Below are 16367 nucleotides of genomic sequence, written 5' to 3' on the forward strand. Positions count from 1 at the left end.
ATGGGTGTGTTTCTCTCTTGTCTATTGCAGTCTTGTTTTACTAAAATTGAGTGTTTTGAATAAACGGTTTTGCTAGCTAACTTAGTTCTCAATTGAGTCATTCGTCATTAGATTTACATTGTGATTCGTGCATTTGAGTTGTAACTGAGATTTTTTTCGGTTGCAAGTTGGATTATGTCTTTCCTTATCATATATGCTATTTGAAATTGAATACCAATTAACTGGTGGTTGATACGTCCAAAACGTATCTACTTTCCCGAACACTTTTGCTATTGTTTTGCCTCTAATTTGTGTATTTTGGATGCAACTAACACGGACTAACGCTGTTTTCAGCAGAACTGTTCTGGTGTCTCGTTTTTGTGCAGAAATCCAACTTTCAGGAAAATCCTCGGAATTTATGCGAAAGGTCCTATTTTCCCAGAATACTAACGGAGCCAGAAGGGTAAGCCAGGTGGGGGCCCGAGGGCCCCACACACTAGGCCGGCGCGGCCCAGGAGGGGCCCGCGCGGCCCTAGTGTGTGGCGGCCTCGGCTGGCCCCCGACGCCCTCTTTCGGACTACTTATTGCCTTCGACCTAAAAACGCACGGGGAGAAGTGGAAGTCGCCAGAAACCCTCCAGAACGCCGCCACATCGCGAAACTCCGTCTCGGGAGCCAGAAGTCTCCGTTCTGGCACTCTGCCGGGACGGGGAATTGGAGGAGATCATCGCCATCATCACCACCGACACCTCTCCATCGACCAGCCATGTTACCCCCATCCATGTGTGAGTAATTCCCCCGCTGTAGGCTGAAGGGGATGGTAGGGATTGGATGAGATTGGTCATGTAATAGTATAAGATTGTTAGGGCATAGTGCCTAGTGTCCGTAATTGGTACTTTGATGATATTGTTGCAACTTGTTATGCTTAATGCTTGTCACTAGGGCCCGAGTGCCATGATCTCAGATCTGAACATGTTATTATTTCATCATGATATTCATTGTTTATGGTCTTACCTGCAAGTTGTATACACATGTCGCTGTCCGGAACCAATGGCCCCGAAGTGACAGAAATCGGGACAACCGGAGGGGATGGTAGTGATGTGAGGATCACATGTGTTCACGGAGTGTTAATGCTTTTCTCCGGTACTCTATTAAAAGGAGTACCTTAATATCCAGTAGATTCCCTTGAGGCCCGGCTGCCACCGGCTGGTAGGACAAAAGATGTTGTGCAAGTTTCTCACTGCGAGCACGTACGACTATAATTGAAACACATGCCTATTGATTGCTTTGTACTTAGACACCGTTTTATTATTATCTGCAAATGCCCTGCTTGATTGTTACATGAGTTTCTCTCATCCATGCAACGCCCGTTATCCGTCCCCGTGCCTACAGTATTTTAATCCTGCTCGTTTACTATAATCACTGCTCTTTGCTATTTTACTACGCTCTTGCTATGAAATCGTTACTACTGATAAACTCTTGCGAGCAAGTCTGTTTCCAGGTGCAGCTGAATTGACAACTCCGTTGTTAAGGCTTTCAAGTATTCTTTGTCTCCCCTTGTGTCGAATCAATAAATTGGGTTTTACTACCCACGAAGACTGCTGCGATCCCTTATACTTGTGGGTTATCAAGACTGTTTTTACGGCGCCGTTGCCGGGGAGCATAGCTTTATTTGGAAGTTCACTTGGATTGATATTGTTCGCTGCAAATTCTCCATCATGGGTAAACCTCGCGATCCTAAAGTCGCCATATTACCATCCACTACAAGAAAAGGTACAACTACGAGTACCTCTGCTACTCTTGATTCACCATACGTGATAAGTCGACTTGTTTCACCGCCACAAGCTTCACTTGCTGGTACTTCTGCTTTGAATCTGAAAACTCTCATAATATTGATAATGTTTCTGCTGTGCTTGATGATAGTGGTTCATTGGGATCTTTTCTAGATGCTACAATTGCTAGGTCTAGACAAATTGAAAATACTGAAACTCCTAATGCTACTACACCTGTTAATTCACCTGAACTTGATTATTCTAGTGATGATCCTGATGAAGATTATGTGGAGCTTAATGATGATTTTATTAATAGATGCAATGGTACTGCTGATGCAAGTAAAATTAAAAAGTTTCTCACACAATATACTGTTAGACATAAGTTATCTCCTGATCCTAAATTTGCCACATCTCCTATATGCATTAAGGATAAAGATTATGATTTTTCTCTTGATCTATCTCATATAGCTATTGTAGAGAAAGCACCCTTTTGTGGTACTGAAAAAGTAAGTGCTGTAGAACACATGATTGAACTTTCTTCTATGAGTAGTTTGTTTTCTGATGATGTCAAGATGCGTACTTATTTGTCGCTAAATTTTTTCCTTTCTCATTAAAGGATGATGCTAAAACTTGGTATAATAATTTGCCTCCTGGTTCTATTAAAAGTCCAACTGATTTGCGTGATGTTTTCTTTCGAAAATACTTTCCTGCTAGTGCTCAACATGTTGCTTTACAGAGAATTTATAGATTTGACCAGGGAGATGAAGAGAAATTGCATGAGGCCTGGGCAAGATTTTGTTCTCTTATCAGAGCTCGACCTGGACATGATTTAGAAAAGAATGATCTACTTGATATATTTTATAGTGGACTAACCATTGAGTCTAGGGCATATTTGGATAGTTGTGCTGGTTGTGTTTTCAGGAAAAGAACTCCAGACGAAGCTGAAGAATTATTGGCTAAAATAGGCCGGAATCATGATGATTGGACTACGCCTGAACCAATTCCAACGCCAATATTGAAGAAGAGGGGTTTAATTAAATTGAATGATGAAGATATGAGGGAAGCCAAGAAGTCTCTCAAGGAGAAAGGTATTAAATCTGAAGATGTGAAGAATCTACCTCCCATAGAAGACATATGTGAGATAATTCCCCCTTCATCCATGATTGAGGTAAACTCCTTCGACGCTTTACTAGGGAAGATATTCCGTATTCAAAACCTCCTGCGCAATGCTTAGATGAGTTTGATAATTATATTGTTAAGCAAGAAAATTTTAATATGAGAGTAGAGAATCACTTAATGGAAAATTCTCGAGCTATTGGTGAATTGCATGGTATTGTAGAGAGAACCTCCAATGATGTTAAGATGCTTGTTAAACATTTTCAAATGGTTCAAACTCAAATTGATCAACTTACTGAAGTGCAAAATGACTTATTAAAAAATAATTCTAAAGAGAAACATGCTTATGAAGTAACAACTAGAGGTGGTGTCTCTACCCAGGATCCTCTATATCCTGAAGGGCATCCCAAAAGAATTGAACAAGATTCTCAACGAACTGAAACTAGTGCTCCATCTAAGAAAAAGAAAAAGAAACATAAAACTGTTGTGGAATCCTCTGAGCCTGTTAATGATCCTAATAGTATTTCTATTTCTGATGCTGAAACTGAAAGTGGTAATGAACATGATAAAGATAATGATAAGAATGATGCTTCTGATAAAGAAGAGGTTGAAGAATAACCTGAAAAGCATGCTAAAAATAAGAAGTATACTAAAGAAGATTTTATTGCTAAGAAACATGGTAATGAAAGGGAACCTTGGGTGCAAAAGAAAATGCCTTTTCCTGCTAAGAAATTAAAATCAAAGGAAGAAGAACACTATAATAAATTTTGTGATTGGATGAAACCTTTATTCTTGCAAATCCCTTTAACTGATGCTATTAAATTGCCTCCTTATTCAAAGTATATGAAAGATATTGTGTCTAACAAAAGGAAAATTCCTAATGAGGAGATTTCCACTATGCTTGCTAATTACTCTTTTAATGGTAAGGTTCCAAAGAAGCTTGGCGACCCAGGTATACCGACTATTCCTTGTTCTATTAAGAATAATTATGTTAGAACTGCTCTATGTGATTTGGGAGCGGGTGTTAGTGTTATGCCTTTCTCTCTTTATAAGAGACTTTATTTAGATAAGTTGATACCGACTGATATATCTTTGCAAATGGCTGATAAATCTACTGCTATTCCTGTTGGTATATGTGAGGATGTTCCTGTTCAAGTTACTAATAACTACTTGATATTAACTGATTTTGTTGTGTTGGAAATGCCTGAAGATGATAATATGTCTATTATTCTTGGGAGACCTTTTCTTAACACCGCAGGGGCTGTTATTGATTGCAATAAAGGAAAAGTTACTTTCAATGTTGATGACAAGGAGCATACCGTTTATTTTCCCAAGAGGATTGAGAAAGCATGTGGAGTTAATACAATTTCTAATGTGAGAACTATCAAAGTGGGAACCATTGATTGTCCTATATATGAGCCTAAAGAAGAATATCAAACTCTTGTGATTGGATCCATATCAATACAATTCAAGGTAACATGATTGATTTGAGGTTTATTTCTTCTTATGCTATGTAAAATTTATTTGGTGGCAAGACTTGATCAACCTTGTTAACAAATACTTTTTATATGCATAGAGGAGGTAAACAACATCTCTTTCTTCCTCCATTTGTTCTACTTGCTGTAGCACTTTTGTTTTGTAAAGTTCCTTAGTTAGTTAGAGATTTCAAAAAAATTCCTGGCCAGTAATAATAAACTTAATACCCAGAAATGTGCATTTTTCAAAGTTTTCAAAAATCCACAAAAATTATACCGTTGGTCCTATTTTTCGACGAGGCACCTGGGAGCACCTGGGGATGACCAGTGGGGCACCCCAGGGTGGCACCCCACAGGCCGGCGCGGCCTGCAAGGGGAGCGCGCCACCCTGGTGTGTGGGTCCCCCTTTGCCCCACTTCACTCCTCCCACATTCTTCTCTCTCCCGAAAAAACTAGCACCAGGTTCCTCTCACTCGCGTTTTTGCTCAAGAGCTCCAGATTTCTCGATCTCTTTGCTCAGCCCAGATTTCTGTCTGAAATTTGGCACATTTGCTCTTCGGTATGTGACTCCTCCAACCATCCAAGTAGAATTTTGTTTGGTTGAGTATATCTTGAATATTTTGCTGCTGTAGGTAACATGTTTAGTGAGCTTGCATGCTTGTTCTAAGTGGTAGAAACTAGTTTTGATGCATGATTAGTACTCTAGCAAGTTCCTATGGTAGTTTCCCTCAATTATATGTCACCGAATCAGATTTTATATTGTTTGTTGAAAAATTTCAGAAAAGGGGGATGGACAACTTCAACTTTGGAGAAGTGTTCCAAGGGGAGACAACAAGCACGGGGAGGCCCTCGAGGTCATCCACCCGATTCAGGCAATCCTACAATGAGGATCTCATCGCACCAAGCTTCGCACCCGAGGAGGACAATGGAGTCCCTAATGCTTCATCCTTCCCATGTTATGACTTTTTGAGAAATGCAGGTTTGTTGGATGATTTCTTGACCCTCGTCGGTAGGGCGGGTTTAACCACCTATGTGGGAGATGAGAGTGAGCAATACTACACGCTCACTAATATCTTTGTGGAGAGCTTCAAGTTCAGCAATAAGCACTTTCGCCCGACAGTTTCATTCAAGATCTATGGTAAACCTATTACTATGAAGTTGGAAAAAATTTGTGCTGCATTGGGTATTGTCCCTGTAGGTACAGCAAGGAAGATCGAGGACAACCCCAAGGAATTGCTGGAGCTCTATCGAGGGATCACCAATGATGATTGTCGCACCATTCAGCGTGGCAAGATAAGAAACATCCAACTCCCCGCCATTAAGTATTTTGCTTATTACATTGGCACTAGCATTCTTGGTAGGGAGAACACTAGTAACATATCTAGCTATCACCTTGGTTTCTTAATTGCTGCACTCACTGGGGACACGCCTTATCATCTTGGTGCTCTTGTTGCTCGCCGCTTGTCTAACAAGGGGCCTATATTTGGAGGAATTATTGCTTCACGCGTTTTAGCATATTTAGAGCTTCCTCTTGACCCTAATGATGTAAAAATAACTCCTATGAGGATCGATATTGCTGCTATGAAGAGTCATCAATTTGTTACAACCGACTCTAGTTTAGATAAGATTGTCTATAGAATATTGTTTGCTGACGGGGAAGAGAGGGAAATCCTTTTGCCGCAGCCAGATTTGTTCAGTATTGACAGGAAACCATGGTCGCGCACTAAGGAGGAGGTGGATGAGCAATTGAAGATACAAGGCTTCCACCAGCAGCATGACTCCGAGGACGCCGAGCCCTCCTACGACTACACCGTCACGTATCCGGGTGCTTCTTCTAGCACATACCCGGAATATGATCCATCTTCGTACTACGGAGGTGCTACTTCATGGGCACCATGGGATTGATCTCCACTTAGGCAAAAAACCTAAGCTTGGGGGGAGGTATACCGGCATCACTCATTCTTTGCATATTATGGTTGCTGGATACTTGTACATACTTGTTTAGTTTCTTTGAGTGGTTTTCTAATGAAAGGAAGATGATATTTGGGGAGGTGCTGCCTGAAAACAGATTCTGAACTGTTACTAGAAACATTCGTGCGCACAGCCAGAAAGTTATTTTGAGCTGCCAATTTTTGTGCATGTTCCCCAGGTTGTTATCTAACTTTCATTAGTTGAACACTTTTCGAGCTGAGCAGCGGAAGATTTTTGTAAAAATCGATTTCTGTACTGCTGTCAGGTTTTGGCAGATTTCTGCCATCCTGCTTTTCTGTGTTTCTTTTAGTTTTCATTTTCTTATTCTTACTTTGTTTCTTTCCTAAAACACAAAAGATCAAAAATATTTCTGTTGTTTCTCTTCACCACTTGTTTATTTTAGTTTCTTGATTTTATCTTGCTTTATTTGCTATTGCTAGTTTGCTATAAGAAAACCCAAAAAGATTTTGCTTTGTTTGCTTGCTTCCTTTTGTTCTTGTTTCCAAATTCGAAAACACCAAAAATATTTGCTGTTATTCTTTGGTTTTGTAAAGTTCTTTATGAGTTCAATGGTCTTCGGTGGATGGAGCGTGGTTTTCGTTCCATATTATTCAAGCTACACAAGTGAAAAGGCAATAATGACGATCTACGATAATCTGATTGTGGTGAGAGGCTGGTATGAACTCTATTTGTTTTCATTTTTGTACATACACTCATCCATGTGAGCATGCTTGGTTGGTTCATGTGAGGTATATGTCATTTAAGAAAGTCTAGTAGTTCATGATCTCTCATGTTTAGCTCCAATTTATTAATATGAGTAGCATGTCATGGATGTTTGCTTGCATTGTTTTATTCATAAATAGGTATGATATTGTGGTATCCTCCTCTGAATAATTCATTTGAAATAACTTGGCACATGCTCACGCATGCATATGACTGAACAAGAGTCAATTAAGCCTCAATGATTTACATTGCCTCAGAGTTCTTGTATCACTTCTATGCCTCAGTTAATCTATTTTGCCGCAAGCATGATTATGACAAGCATTCTTTGCTCTCTTGATTGCCGCTTCCTAGTCTATTGCTAGCCTTCACTTGTACTGAGCGGGAACGCTGCTCGTGCCTCCAAACACATGAAAACCAAGTTGTTCCAAAGTGTCCACCATAAATACCTATGCATGGCATTTCAAACCATTCCAAGTAAATTCTCATGCACTACCTTTAAACCTTCAAAATGCTTCTCAATTTGTGTTAATGTTTCATAGCTCATGAGGAAGTATGTGGTGTTTATCTTTCAACCTTGTCATTTACTCTTGACGGACTTTCATATGGACTAGTGGCACATCCGCTTATCCAATAATTTTGCAAAAGGAGCTGGCAACGGGGTTCCCAGCCCCAAATTAATTAACCTTCATAAATTTATAAATAGACACTCCTCCATGGTATGTGATTGTTGGTTGGCACCCGAGGATTCGGTTAGCCATGGCTTGAGAAAGCAAAGGTGGGGAGGAGTGTCATCTAAATAAAACTAAAATAAAAAGGCACTCCTTCATGGTATGAGATTGTTGGCAGGCACCCGAAGATTCGGTTAGCCATGGTTTGTGAAAGCAAGGTTGGAAGGAGTGCCACCCAAAAATAAAGTTTCATGGGAGCCGCTCTTGAAAGTCTGGTTGACGAGGTAGTTAGTGTACCCATTACCATTCGTTGACAACAACAAACACCTCTCAAAATAATCTTACTCCTGTTTTACAAATGAAATCTCTAGCGCATGTTAATCCCTGCTTCCCTCTGCGAAGGATCAATCTTTTACTTTTACATTGAGTCTCCATCCTTTCTTTGAGCACTTTCTTGAGAGCACAACTGTCATTCTTAGTATAATATGCTTGTCCCAAAATATGATTAATTGTGGTATAACTTTGATGCTTTTATCTTTGACAATCACTATTTCTAGTCTTTCTATGAACTTCAGAGGTGCCTGAGCATTTATGTTTTGCTGATCAAATATGGGCAAGCGAGATACCACTCTATCATACTCTTTTATGAACATTGCAATCCTGCTTATATACATGATTCATGATGCTTATTATTAATTGTTGGTACTTTTCCATGATTGACATAGCTATTGGATGATCTTATTTGCATGTATCTTATTATGAACTGCCTAAGTGTTAGCCATAGCATGAGAATATTTACATCATATGAACGAATGTGTTCGTGAAAGTTCTTTTATCGCTCAGTTGTTAACTGAATTGCTTGAGGACAAGCAATAAGCTAAGCTTGGGGGGAGTTGATACGTCCAAAACGTATCTACTTTCCCGAACACTTTTGCTATTGTTTTGCCTCTAATTTGTGTATTTTGGATGCAACTAACACGGACTAACGCTGTTTTCAGCAGAACTGTTCAGTGTCTCGTTTTTGTGCAGAAATTCAACTTTCAGGAAAATCCTCGGAATTTATGCGAAAGGTCCTATTTTCCCAGAATCGACGGAGCCGAGAAGGGCAAGCCAGGTGGGGGCCCGAGGGCCCCACACACTAGGCCGGCGTGGCCCAGGAGGGGCCGCGCGGCCCTAGTGTGTGGCGGCCTCGGCTGGCCCCCGACGCCCTCTTTCGGACTACTTATTGCCTTCGACCTAAAAACGCACGGGGAGAAGTGGAAGTCGCCAGAAACCCTCCAGAACGCCGCCACGTCGCGAAACTCCGTCTCGGGAGCCAGAAGTCTCCGTTCTGGCACTCTGCCGGGACGGGGAATTGGAGGAGATCATCGCCATCATCACCACCGACACCTCTCCATCGACCAGCCATGTTACCCCCATCCATGTGTGAGTAATTCCCCCGCTGTAGGCTGAAGGGGATGGTAGGGATTGGATGAGATTGGTCATGTAATAGTATAAGATTGTTAGGGCATAGTGCCTAGTGTCTGTAATTGGTACTTTGATGATATTGTTGCAACTTCTTATGCTTAATGCTTGTCACTAGGGCCCGAGTGCCATGATCTCAGATCTGAACATGTTATTATTTCATCATGATATTCATTGTTTATGGTCTTACCTGCAAGTTGTATACACATGTCGCTGTCCGGAACCAATGGCCCCGAAGTGACAGAAATCGGGACAACCGGAGGGGATGGTAGTGATGTGAGGATCACATGTGTTCACGGAGTGTTAATGCTTTGCTCCGGTACTCTATTAAAAGGAGTACCTTAATATCCAGTAGATTCCCTTGAGGCCCGGCTGCCACCGGCTGGTAGGACAAAAGATGTTGTGCAAGTTTCTCATTGCGAGCACGTACGACTATAATTGGAACACATGCCTATTGATTGCTTTGTACTTAGACACCGTTTTATTATTATCTGCAAATGCCCTGCTTGATTGTTACATGAGTTTCTCTCATCCATGCAACGCCCGTTATCCGTCCCCGTGCCTACAGTATTTTAATCCCGCTGTTTACTATAATCACTGCTGCTGTTATTTTACTACTGCTACTGCTATAAAACTATCACTACTGATTAACTCTTGCAAGCAAGTCTGTTTCCAGGTGCAGCTGAATTGACAACTCCGTTGTTAAGGCTTTCAAGTATTCTTTGTCTCCCCTTGTGTCGAATCAATAAATTGGGTTTTACTACCCACGAAGACTGCTGCGATCCCCTATACTTGTGGGTTATCAGTGGTATGCTTGGTTGATCAATCCATATCTACTTCTTACAAGGGGATGATACGTCTCAAATGTATCCATAATTTCTTATGTTCCATGCTAGTTTTATGACAATACTCACATGTTTTATACACACTTTATATCATTTATATGCATTTTCCGGCACTAACCTATTAAGGAGATGCCGAAGCACCAGTTCATGTTTTGTGCTGTTTTTGGTTTCAGAAATCCTACACAGCAAATATTCTCGGAATTGGACGAAATTAACGCCCCAGGGTCTTATTTTTCCACGGAGCTTCCAGAAGACCGAAGAGGATACGAAGTGGGGCCACAAGGCGCCCTCACCATAAGGCGGCGCGGCCAGCATGGGGCCCGCGCCAGCCTATGGTGTGGGGCCCCCGTGCCTCCACCAACTCTGCCCTTCCGCCTATTTAAACTCTCCATCGTGAAAACCCTAAAAAGATAAGCCACGATACGAGAAAAGTTATGCAGCCGCCGCCATCGCGAAGCCAAGTTCGGGGGACAGAAGTCTCTGTTCCGGCACGCTGCCGGGACGGGGAATTGCCCCCGGAAGCCATCTCCATCGACACCACCGCCATCTTCATCGCCGCTGCTGTCTCCCATGATGAGGAGGGGGTAGTTCTCCCCCGAGGCTAAGGGCTTTACCGGTAGCTATGTGGTTAATCTCTCTCTCCCATGTACGTCCAACACTGCTGCGTTCCAGAAGGCGGTGGCGCACCTGTCGCAGTACTCCGGCGAGGGCGGCGGCGGCAGCATGCTGTACGTGCCCGCGGGCAAGTGGCTGACGGCGCCATTCAACCTCACCAGCCACTTCACGCTCTTCCTCCACGCCGACGCCGTCATCCTCGCCTCCCAGGTTGTTTCTTCAGTTTGCTGGATTGTTTCTTCAGTTTCTGAATTCTGACGCTGAAGAGCGCAAGCTAAAAGAATTCAGTCGACGTGTTGTTCTTGCAACAGGACATCACCCAGTGGCCGGTCATCGATCCTCTGCCATCCTACGGAAGGGGCAGGGATCACGCCGGCGGGCGGTACACGAGCCTCATCGGCGGCTCGAACCTCACGGACGTGGTGATCACCGGCAACAACGGCACGATCGACGGGCAGGGCGCGACGTGGTGGTCCAAGTACAAGTCCGGGAAGCTCAAGTACACCCGGGGTTACCTGATCGAGCTGATGCACTCGGACACCATCTTCATCTCCAACGTGACGCTGCTCAACTCGCCGGCGTGGAACATCCACCCGGTGTACAGCCGCAACATCGTCATCCAGGGGGTGACCATCCTGGCGCCGACCAAGTCGCCCAACACGGACGGCATCAACCCGGACTCGTGCTCGCAGGTCCGGATCGAGGACTGCTACGTGGTCTCCGGCGACGACTGCGTGGCCATCAAGAGCGGGTGGGACGAGTACGGCATCGCCGTGGGGATGCCGAGCGAGCACATCGTGGTGCGGCGCCTCACCTGCGTGTCGCCCACGAGCGCGGTGATCGCGCTCGGCAGCGAGATGTCCGGCGGGATCAGCGACGTGAGGGCCGAGGACATCACGGCGGTGGGCACGGAGTCGGCGGTGCGGATCAAGACGGCGGTGGGGCGCGGCGCGTACGTGCGGGACGTGTACGCGCGGCGGATGACGCTGCTCGGGATGAAGCGGGTGTTCTGGATGACCGGGGACTACAAGTCGCACCCCGACGACAAGTACGACCCGACGGCGGTGCCGGTGGTGGAGAACATCAGCTACCAGGACGTGGTGGCGACGGGGGTGTGGAAGGAGGCGGCGAGGATGGAGGGCATCCAGGGCGCGCCCTTCAAGGGGATCTGCATGGCCAACGTCACCGCCGAGATGACCAAGGCCAGGAAGGTGTCGTGGAACTGCGCCGACGTCGAGGGCGTGTCGGCGGATGTCACGCCGGCGCCGTGCGCGCCGCTGCAGGGCGCGCACGGCGGCGCCTGCCCGTTCCCGACCGACACGCTCGCCATTGACGAGGTCACGGTGCAGCGGTGCTCCTACACCCTCCCTCGTGCACCAGCTGCTGCAGTGCCAGGGACCAACTAGTTTAGCTAGCTATCTCAACTATGCAGCTTGTTATGTATTGCTGGTTGCTAAATCCCAAGTACTAAGCTGAGATAATCTTCAAACGAAATACAAGTACAATAACAAGCTTCAAGCTTAGCTGACAAACTTAAAGTGTGCATGCAAATTGCTCCTCTCGACAAAGTTACAGTTTCCTACGCCCTATGAATAACTGAACTGATAATGGAGAATGGTCTTGAAACCTCATCAACTGTCAGCCAACAATTTCGCCCATTCGGTTTTGCTTTGAGGTCGAGAGAAGGAATATGATATACGTATATGGAGTGTAGAAATTGACTGAAGCCGTACGAACAATGCCTGATTGAGAACGTTGTTTACCCGATCTAGCTGTTTGTTTATATATTTCTACTCTAAGATTCAGTTATCTGTATGTAAAATGGGACGAGTAAAAACTATCTGTAGCGTTTCAGGACTAGAAGCTTACTATCAAAATTAAACTATGTAGTACCTTCGCATGATGGGCTGTCCTTTCCGCTATTGTTTTGACTGACAGGGCAACACCTTTTTCTCCATCCCAGTTAACTGATTTAGTAGTGATAGAAGTGTCTAAAACATGGTGAAATTCAAAGTTTTTTCTTGAAACGAGGGCAAAAGATTTGCACATTTCCATTAAATAAGAAAGGAGAGTACAAGAAATAAAAGTATCTTATTACACCATTGTCCTTCTCTCGTGGCCTCAGATTACTCATACGCTCCTGTTTGGCTAAAACCCTAAAGATTTGCCTCATGCTTAATTTTTTAAGAAACAGCGAGGGTGGAGCCTGCTTGTTTTCGATGACCCGTGCATTGCGCTCATTCTAAATTCCGCATGAAGCGAGGAGAGTGATGTAGGCAAAATCTTTGCGCTTTGCCATGAAGTGACACCAAGAGAGGATAGAGTGCGCTGACCAAATATATCGGGTCTACACCGCGAGAAAAAATACAGCTGCCGCAGGAAGCGTGGGACAGAGCGCAAGGGCCATGAGGGGCGTGGAACTGATGACTACACAAGCCACGCCGAAAGCTTTGCAAGCATATCAATATAAAATCGTGCGTTCCAGACGTGATCTAGAAAAGATGTAGCGAAAACTTGACGAAAGAAGAGCAGCAGCTGATGCACCAAGCGAGCGCAGGGGCAACCTGAGTCGACACTCGAGAACTTCAGGCGATAGTCACATGGACACCTGCGCAAGAGCAAGATCTAGGTTGGCAGGTATACCCGAACAAGAAAGGGAGAACTTGATCCAAAACCTCGACATATCCTTCATGTCATCGTGCCAAAACCACCGGAGGCAGGATATATGGTGACACATGCATTTTTAATGGCGTCCAAACCACCTCAAGGAGATCCAATGTCATCACTATACCAGATGGCTATGGCAGGAGTTGGAGTTATGGGTGCAGCGATAGTAGGAAGAGAAATCGCACCACAACCCGAAAGTGCTACACACCGAAACAGTCCAAGGCAAAATAGTTCTCGACGCACTACGATGGCAGCGCGAGACGCTCCAAGAGAAGGTGACGCAAGAAACACAGTGGCTTAAGTTCGAGTCGACAGAGCATGCGAGGAAAGGACTCGCGAAACAAGGACACGTGAACGTCCACAAACACCAGAGGACAGCGACGAAGACTTGTGCGGACTCCCTTGCTTTACACGAAGGGTTCACAAGATTTGAGTGCCCTCCAGTTTCAAGTTACTCGACAACTATAAAAAGTTCAATAGGCTACAAGATCCTGAGAACTGGCTGGTAGATTATCTAGAGACAGTCAGGTTGATGGGTGAAACAAGAGCAACACTCATGCAAAGCACTCAGATCCACTTGAGTGGAGCTACAAGATCTTGGATGAAGGGGATCTGCATGGCCAACGTCACCGCCGAGATGACCAAGGCCAGGAAGGTGTCGTGAAACCGCGTCGACATGGAGGGCGTGTCGGCGGACGTCACGCCGGCGCCATGCGCGCCGCTCCAGGGCACCCACGGCGGCACCTGCCCGTTCCCGACCGACACGCTCGCCGTAGACGAGGTCACGATGCAGCGGTGCTCCTACACCCTCCCTCGTGCACCAGCTGCTGCAGTGCCAGGACCAACTAGTTTAGCTAGCTATCTCAACTATGCAGCTTCTTATGTATTGCTGGTTGCCAGATCCCAAGTACTTAACTGAGACAATCTTCAAACGAAATACAAGAACAATAACAATAGCAAGCTTCAAGCTTAGCTGACAACCTTGGTGTGTATGCAAATTACTCCTCTGGACAAAGTACGCCCTATGAATAACTGAACTGATACTGGACAATCGCCTGAAAACTCATCAACTGTCACACAACAATTTCGCCCTTACGGTTTTGCTTTGAGATCGAGAGACGGAATATGATATGTATGGAGTGGAGAGATTGACTGAAACCGTACGGACAATGCCCGATTGAGAACGTTGTTTACCTGATCTAGCTGTTAGTTTGTATGTTTCTACTCCAAGATTCAGTTAAGTGTATTTTTTTAGACAAAGCCGATGGGGGACGAGTTAACTTTTTTCCATAGAAATGTAAAACGGGACAACCAAAAACAATCTGTTGCGTTTCAGGATTAGAAGCTTGCTACGAGGACCTCACGCGCTTTGCTGCGCCGTTTCAATTTTTGGAGGTGGTTTTTCCTCATCCTCGCCTAGTGCTGTTGATTCTATAAGCTTAGCATTGATGCATGTGTAGCTATAAACTTCTACAAAGTACAGAACACCTGTCTAACAGAACAAACACAAAGTGGAGAAATTACAGGACATGTCAACAAACACTTAAGTTCTGATGGGAATTCAACATAAGGAATCTAAAATAAATATTTTCACCGAAAAAATATCGTGTATGCTTCATCTAAAAAAAGTTCTGCCAAAGTCACTGTGAGGTTCAAAAGAGAAAACATAAAAAAACTCATTAATCACTGGATTTCTAGGATATAATCTATAATGGCAATCTTCAGATCCATCACTACCAATTCTTCAATAAGCTAACATTGTTGGGGAAGTCAAACGGATTGTATAACATCACACTAAATTGCACAAGAAACCATAAATCAGCAAAATTTAATAACCATATTACATCTTGAAATGCAAAATATATATTTTTAAATATATCTTGAAATATATTTTAATATGATATCTTTAGAACATCATATTTATTGCTAGATTTTTCTAAAAGCTTGATCAAACTTTAGTTGGCTTGATTTTAAAGAAAAAAAAGCCTTGTTCATTGGAACAGAGGGAGTACAGAACAAGAGCTAAACCTATAGAGCACAAATGCATCTAATGACGGTGTCGTCGGGTGAGCAAGAGGTGGTATATATCGCTGGGGATATTCTATCGAAAATGGATAAAATTTTCGCAAGGAGCCTTACTGCCTTTATATTAGTAGGTACATATACCTGAAGTTGCTCAACTTCTAAGGACGAGTTTGGTTTCTCGTGAAGTGGTTTCCCGCACATGTGGAGAAGAAATCGGCCCATTCGGTTGGCATGTTCGCCCCGGTTCCCATCACACGAGTTTTAAAGCAGTCCAAATGTTATCCCGTCACGCACACTCGATTCGGACGTTGCCACGCGTGTAGGGGCTAGCGAGTGCAACGTGTCCTCTCCTTTGCACGCGTTGGGAAGCGTGAGAGACGGGACGTCCCTTCCTTAACTTTCCACCCCACTCCCCTCACTGTCCAAATCATTCTATCATCTCCTCCGCACCTCCGCTCGCCATGGCTGGTGTTCATCCACACCCAACTCCACCGCAGAAGCCCCTAGCTTCTGCGCAGGAGCTCTGGGCATCGAACCAAATTCATAGGCCGGGTGTGGGAAGCCAGTTCAACTTGGCGAAGGCTCTGAGAGATTCCTCGTCTGTGTGCGCGCGGCCACACGCGACAAGAACTATGACACCGGCTACCTCATCGGAGGCTGGGACCATGAGTGCGGCCACGGGGAAGGCCCGACTTTCATTAGGCCAACCCTTGCCCACCTAGCAGGATTTTTTCCGCCAACGGAGCTGCCCCCATCCTTGTCGTGGTGGATTTTGTCCACAACTCCGAGAGCTTCATCGCACGCTCTTGGGTCATCATCGGCGGCTATGAAACCGGATTCGCCACTGTAAGTCCTCGATCTTGTAGATTGGATATGCAGTTAGGTTTTTTAGGGAGGTTACCGGTGGTAAATTTTGCCTCTCCAGCGTCCGTACGGCCTTGTAATTGCTTATTTCCAAGTCTGGATACTAGATCCGATGTAGTTTCACATGGAAAAGGTTTGAGTTGAGTTGGATCCAACTTTTCCCAATTTGGGATCGTACTTTGTG

The 16367-nt window shown here is 44.5% G+C and overlaps 1 protein-coding gene across 1 annotated transcript; it reads left to right on the top strand.

Moving 5' to 3' along the window:
- Nucleotides 1-10666: 10666 nt before the first annotated feature.
- LOC127324044 (probable polygalacturonase) lies at nucleotides 10667-12159 on the top strand. The gene is made up of 2 exons (XM_051352143.2): nucleotides 10667-10837; nucleotides 10939-12159. The coding sequence occupies exons 1-2, from the start codon at nucleotides 10736-10738 to the stop codon at nucleotides 12031-12033; spliced, it is 1197 nt and encodes a 398-aa protein (XP_051208103.1). The 5' UTR covers nucleotides 10667-10735; the 3' UTR covers nucleotides 12034-12159.
- The last annotated feature ends 4208 nt before the right edge of the window (nucleotides 12160-16367 follow it).

Source organism: Lolium perenne, chromosome 7 (assembly GCF_019359855.2).
Source record: "Lolium perenne isolate Kyuss_39 chromosome 7, Kyuss_2.0, whole genome shotgun sequence".
Classification (NCBI taxonomy): Eukaryota; Viridiplantae; Streptophyta; class Magnoliopsida; order Poales; family Poaceae; genus Lolium; species Lolium perenne.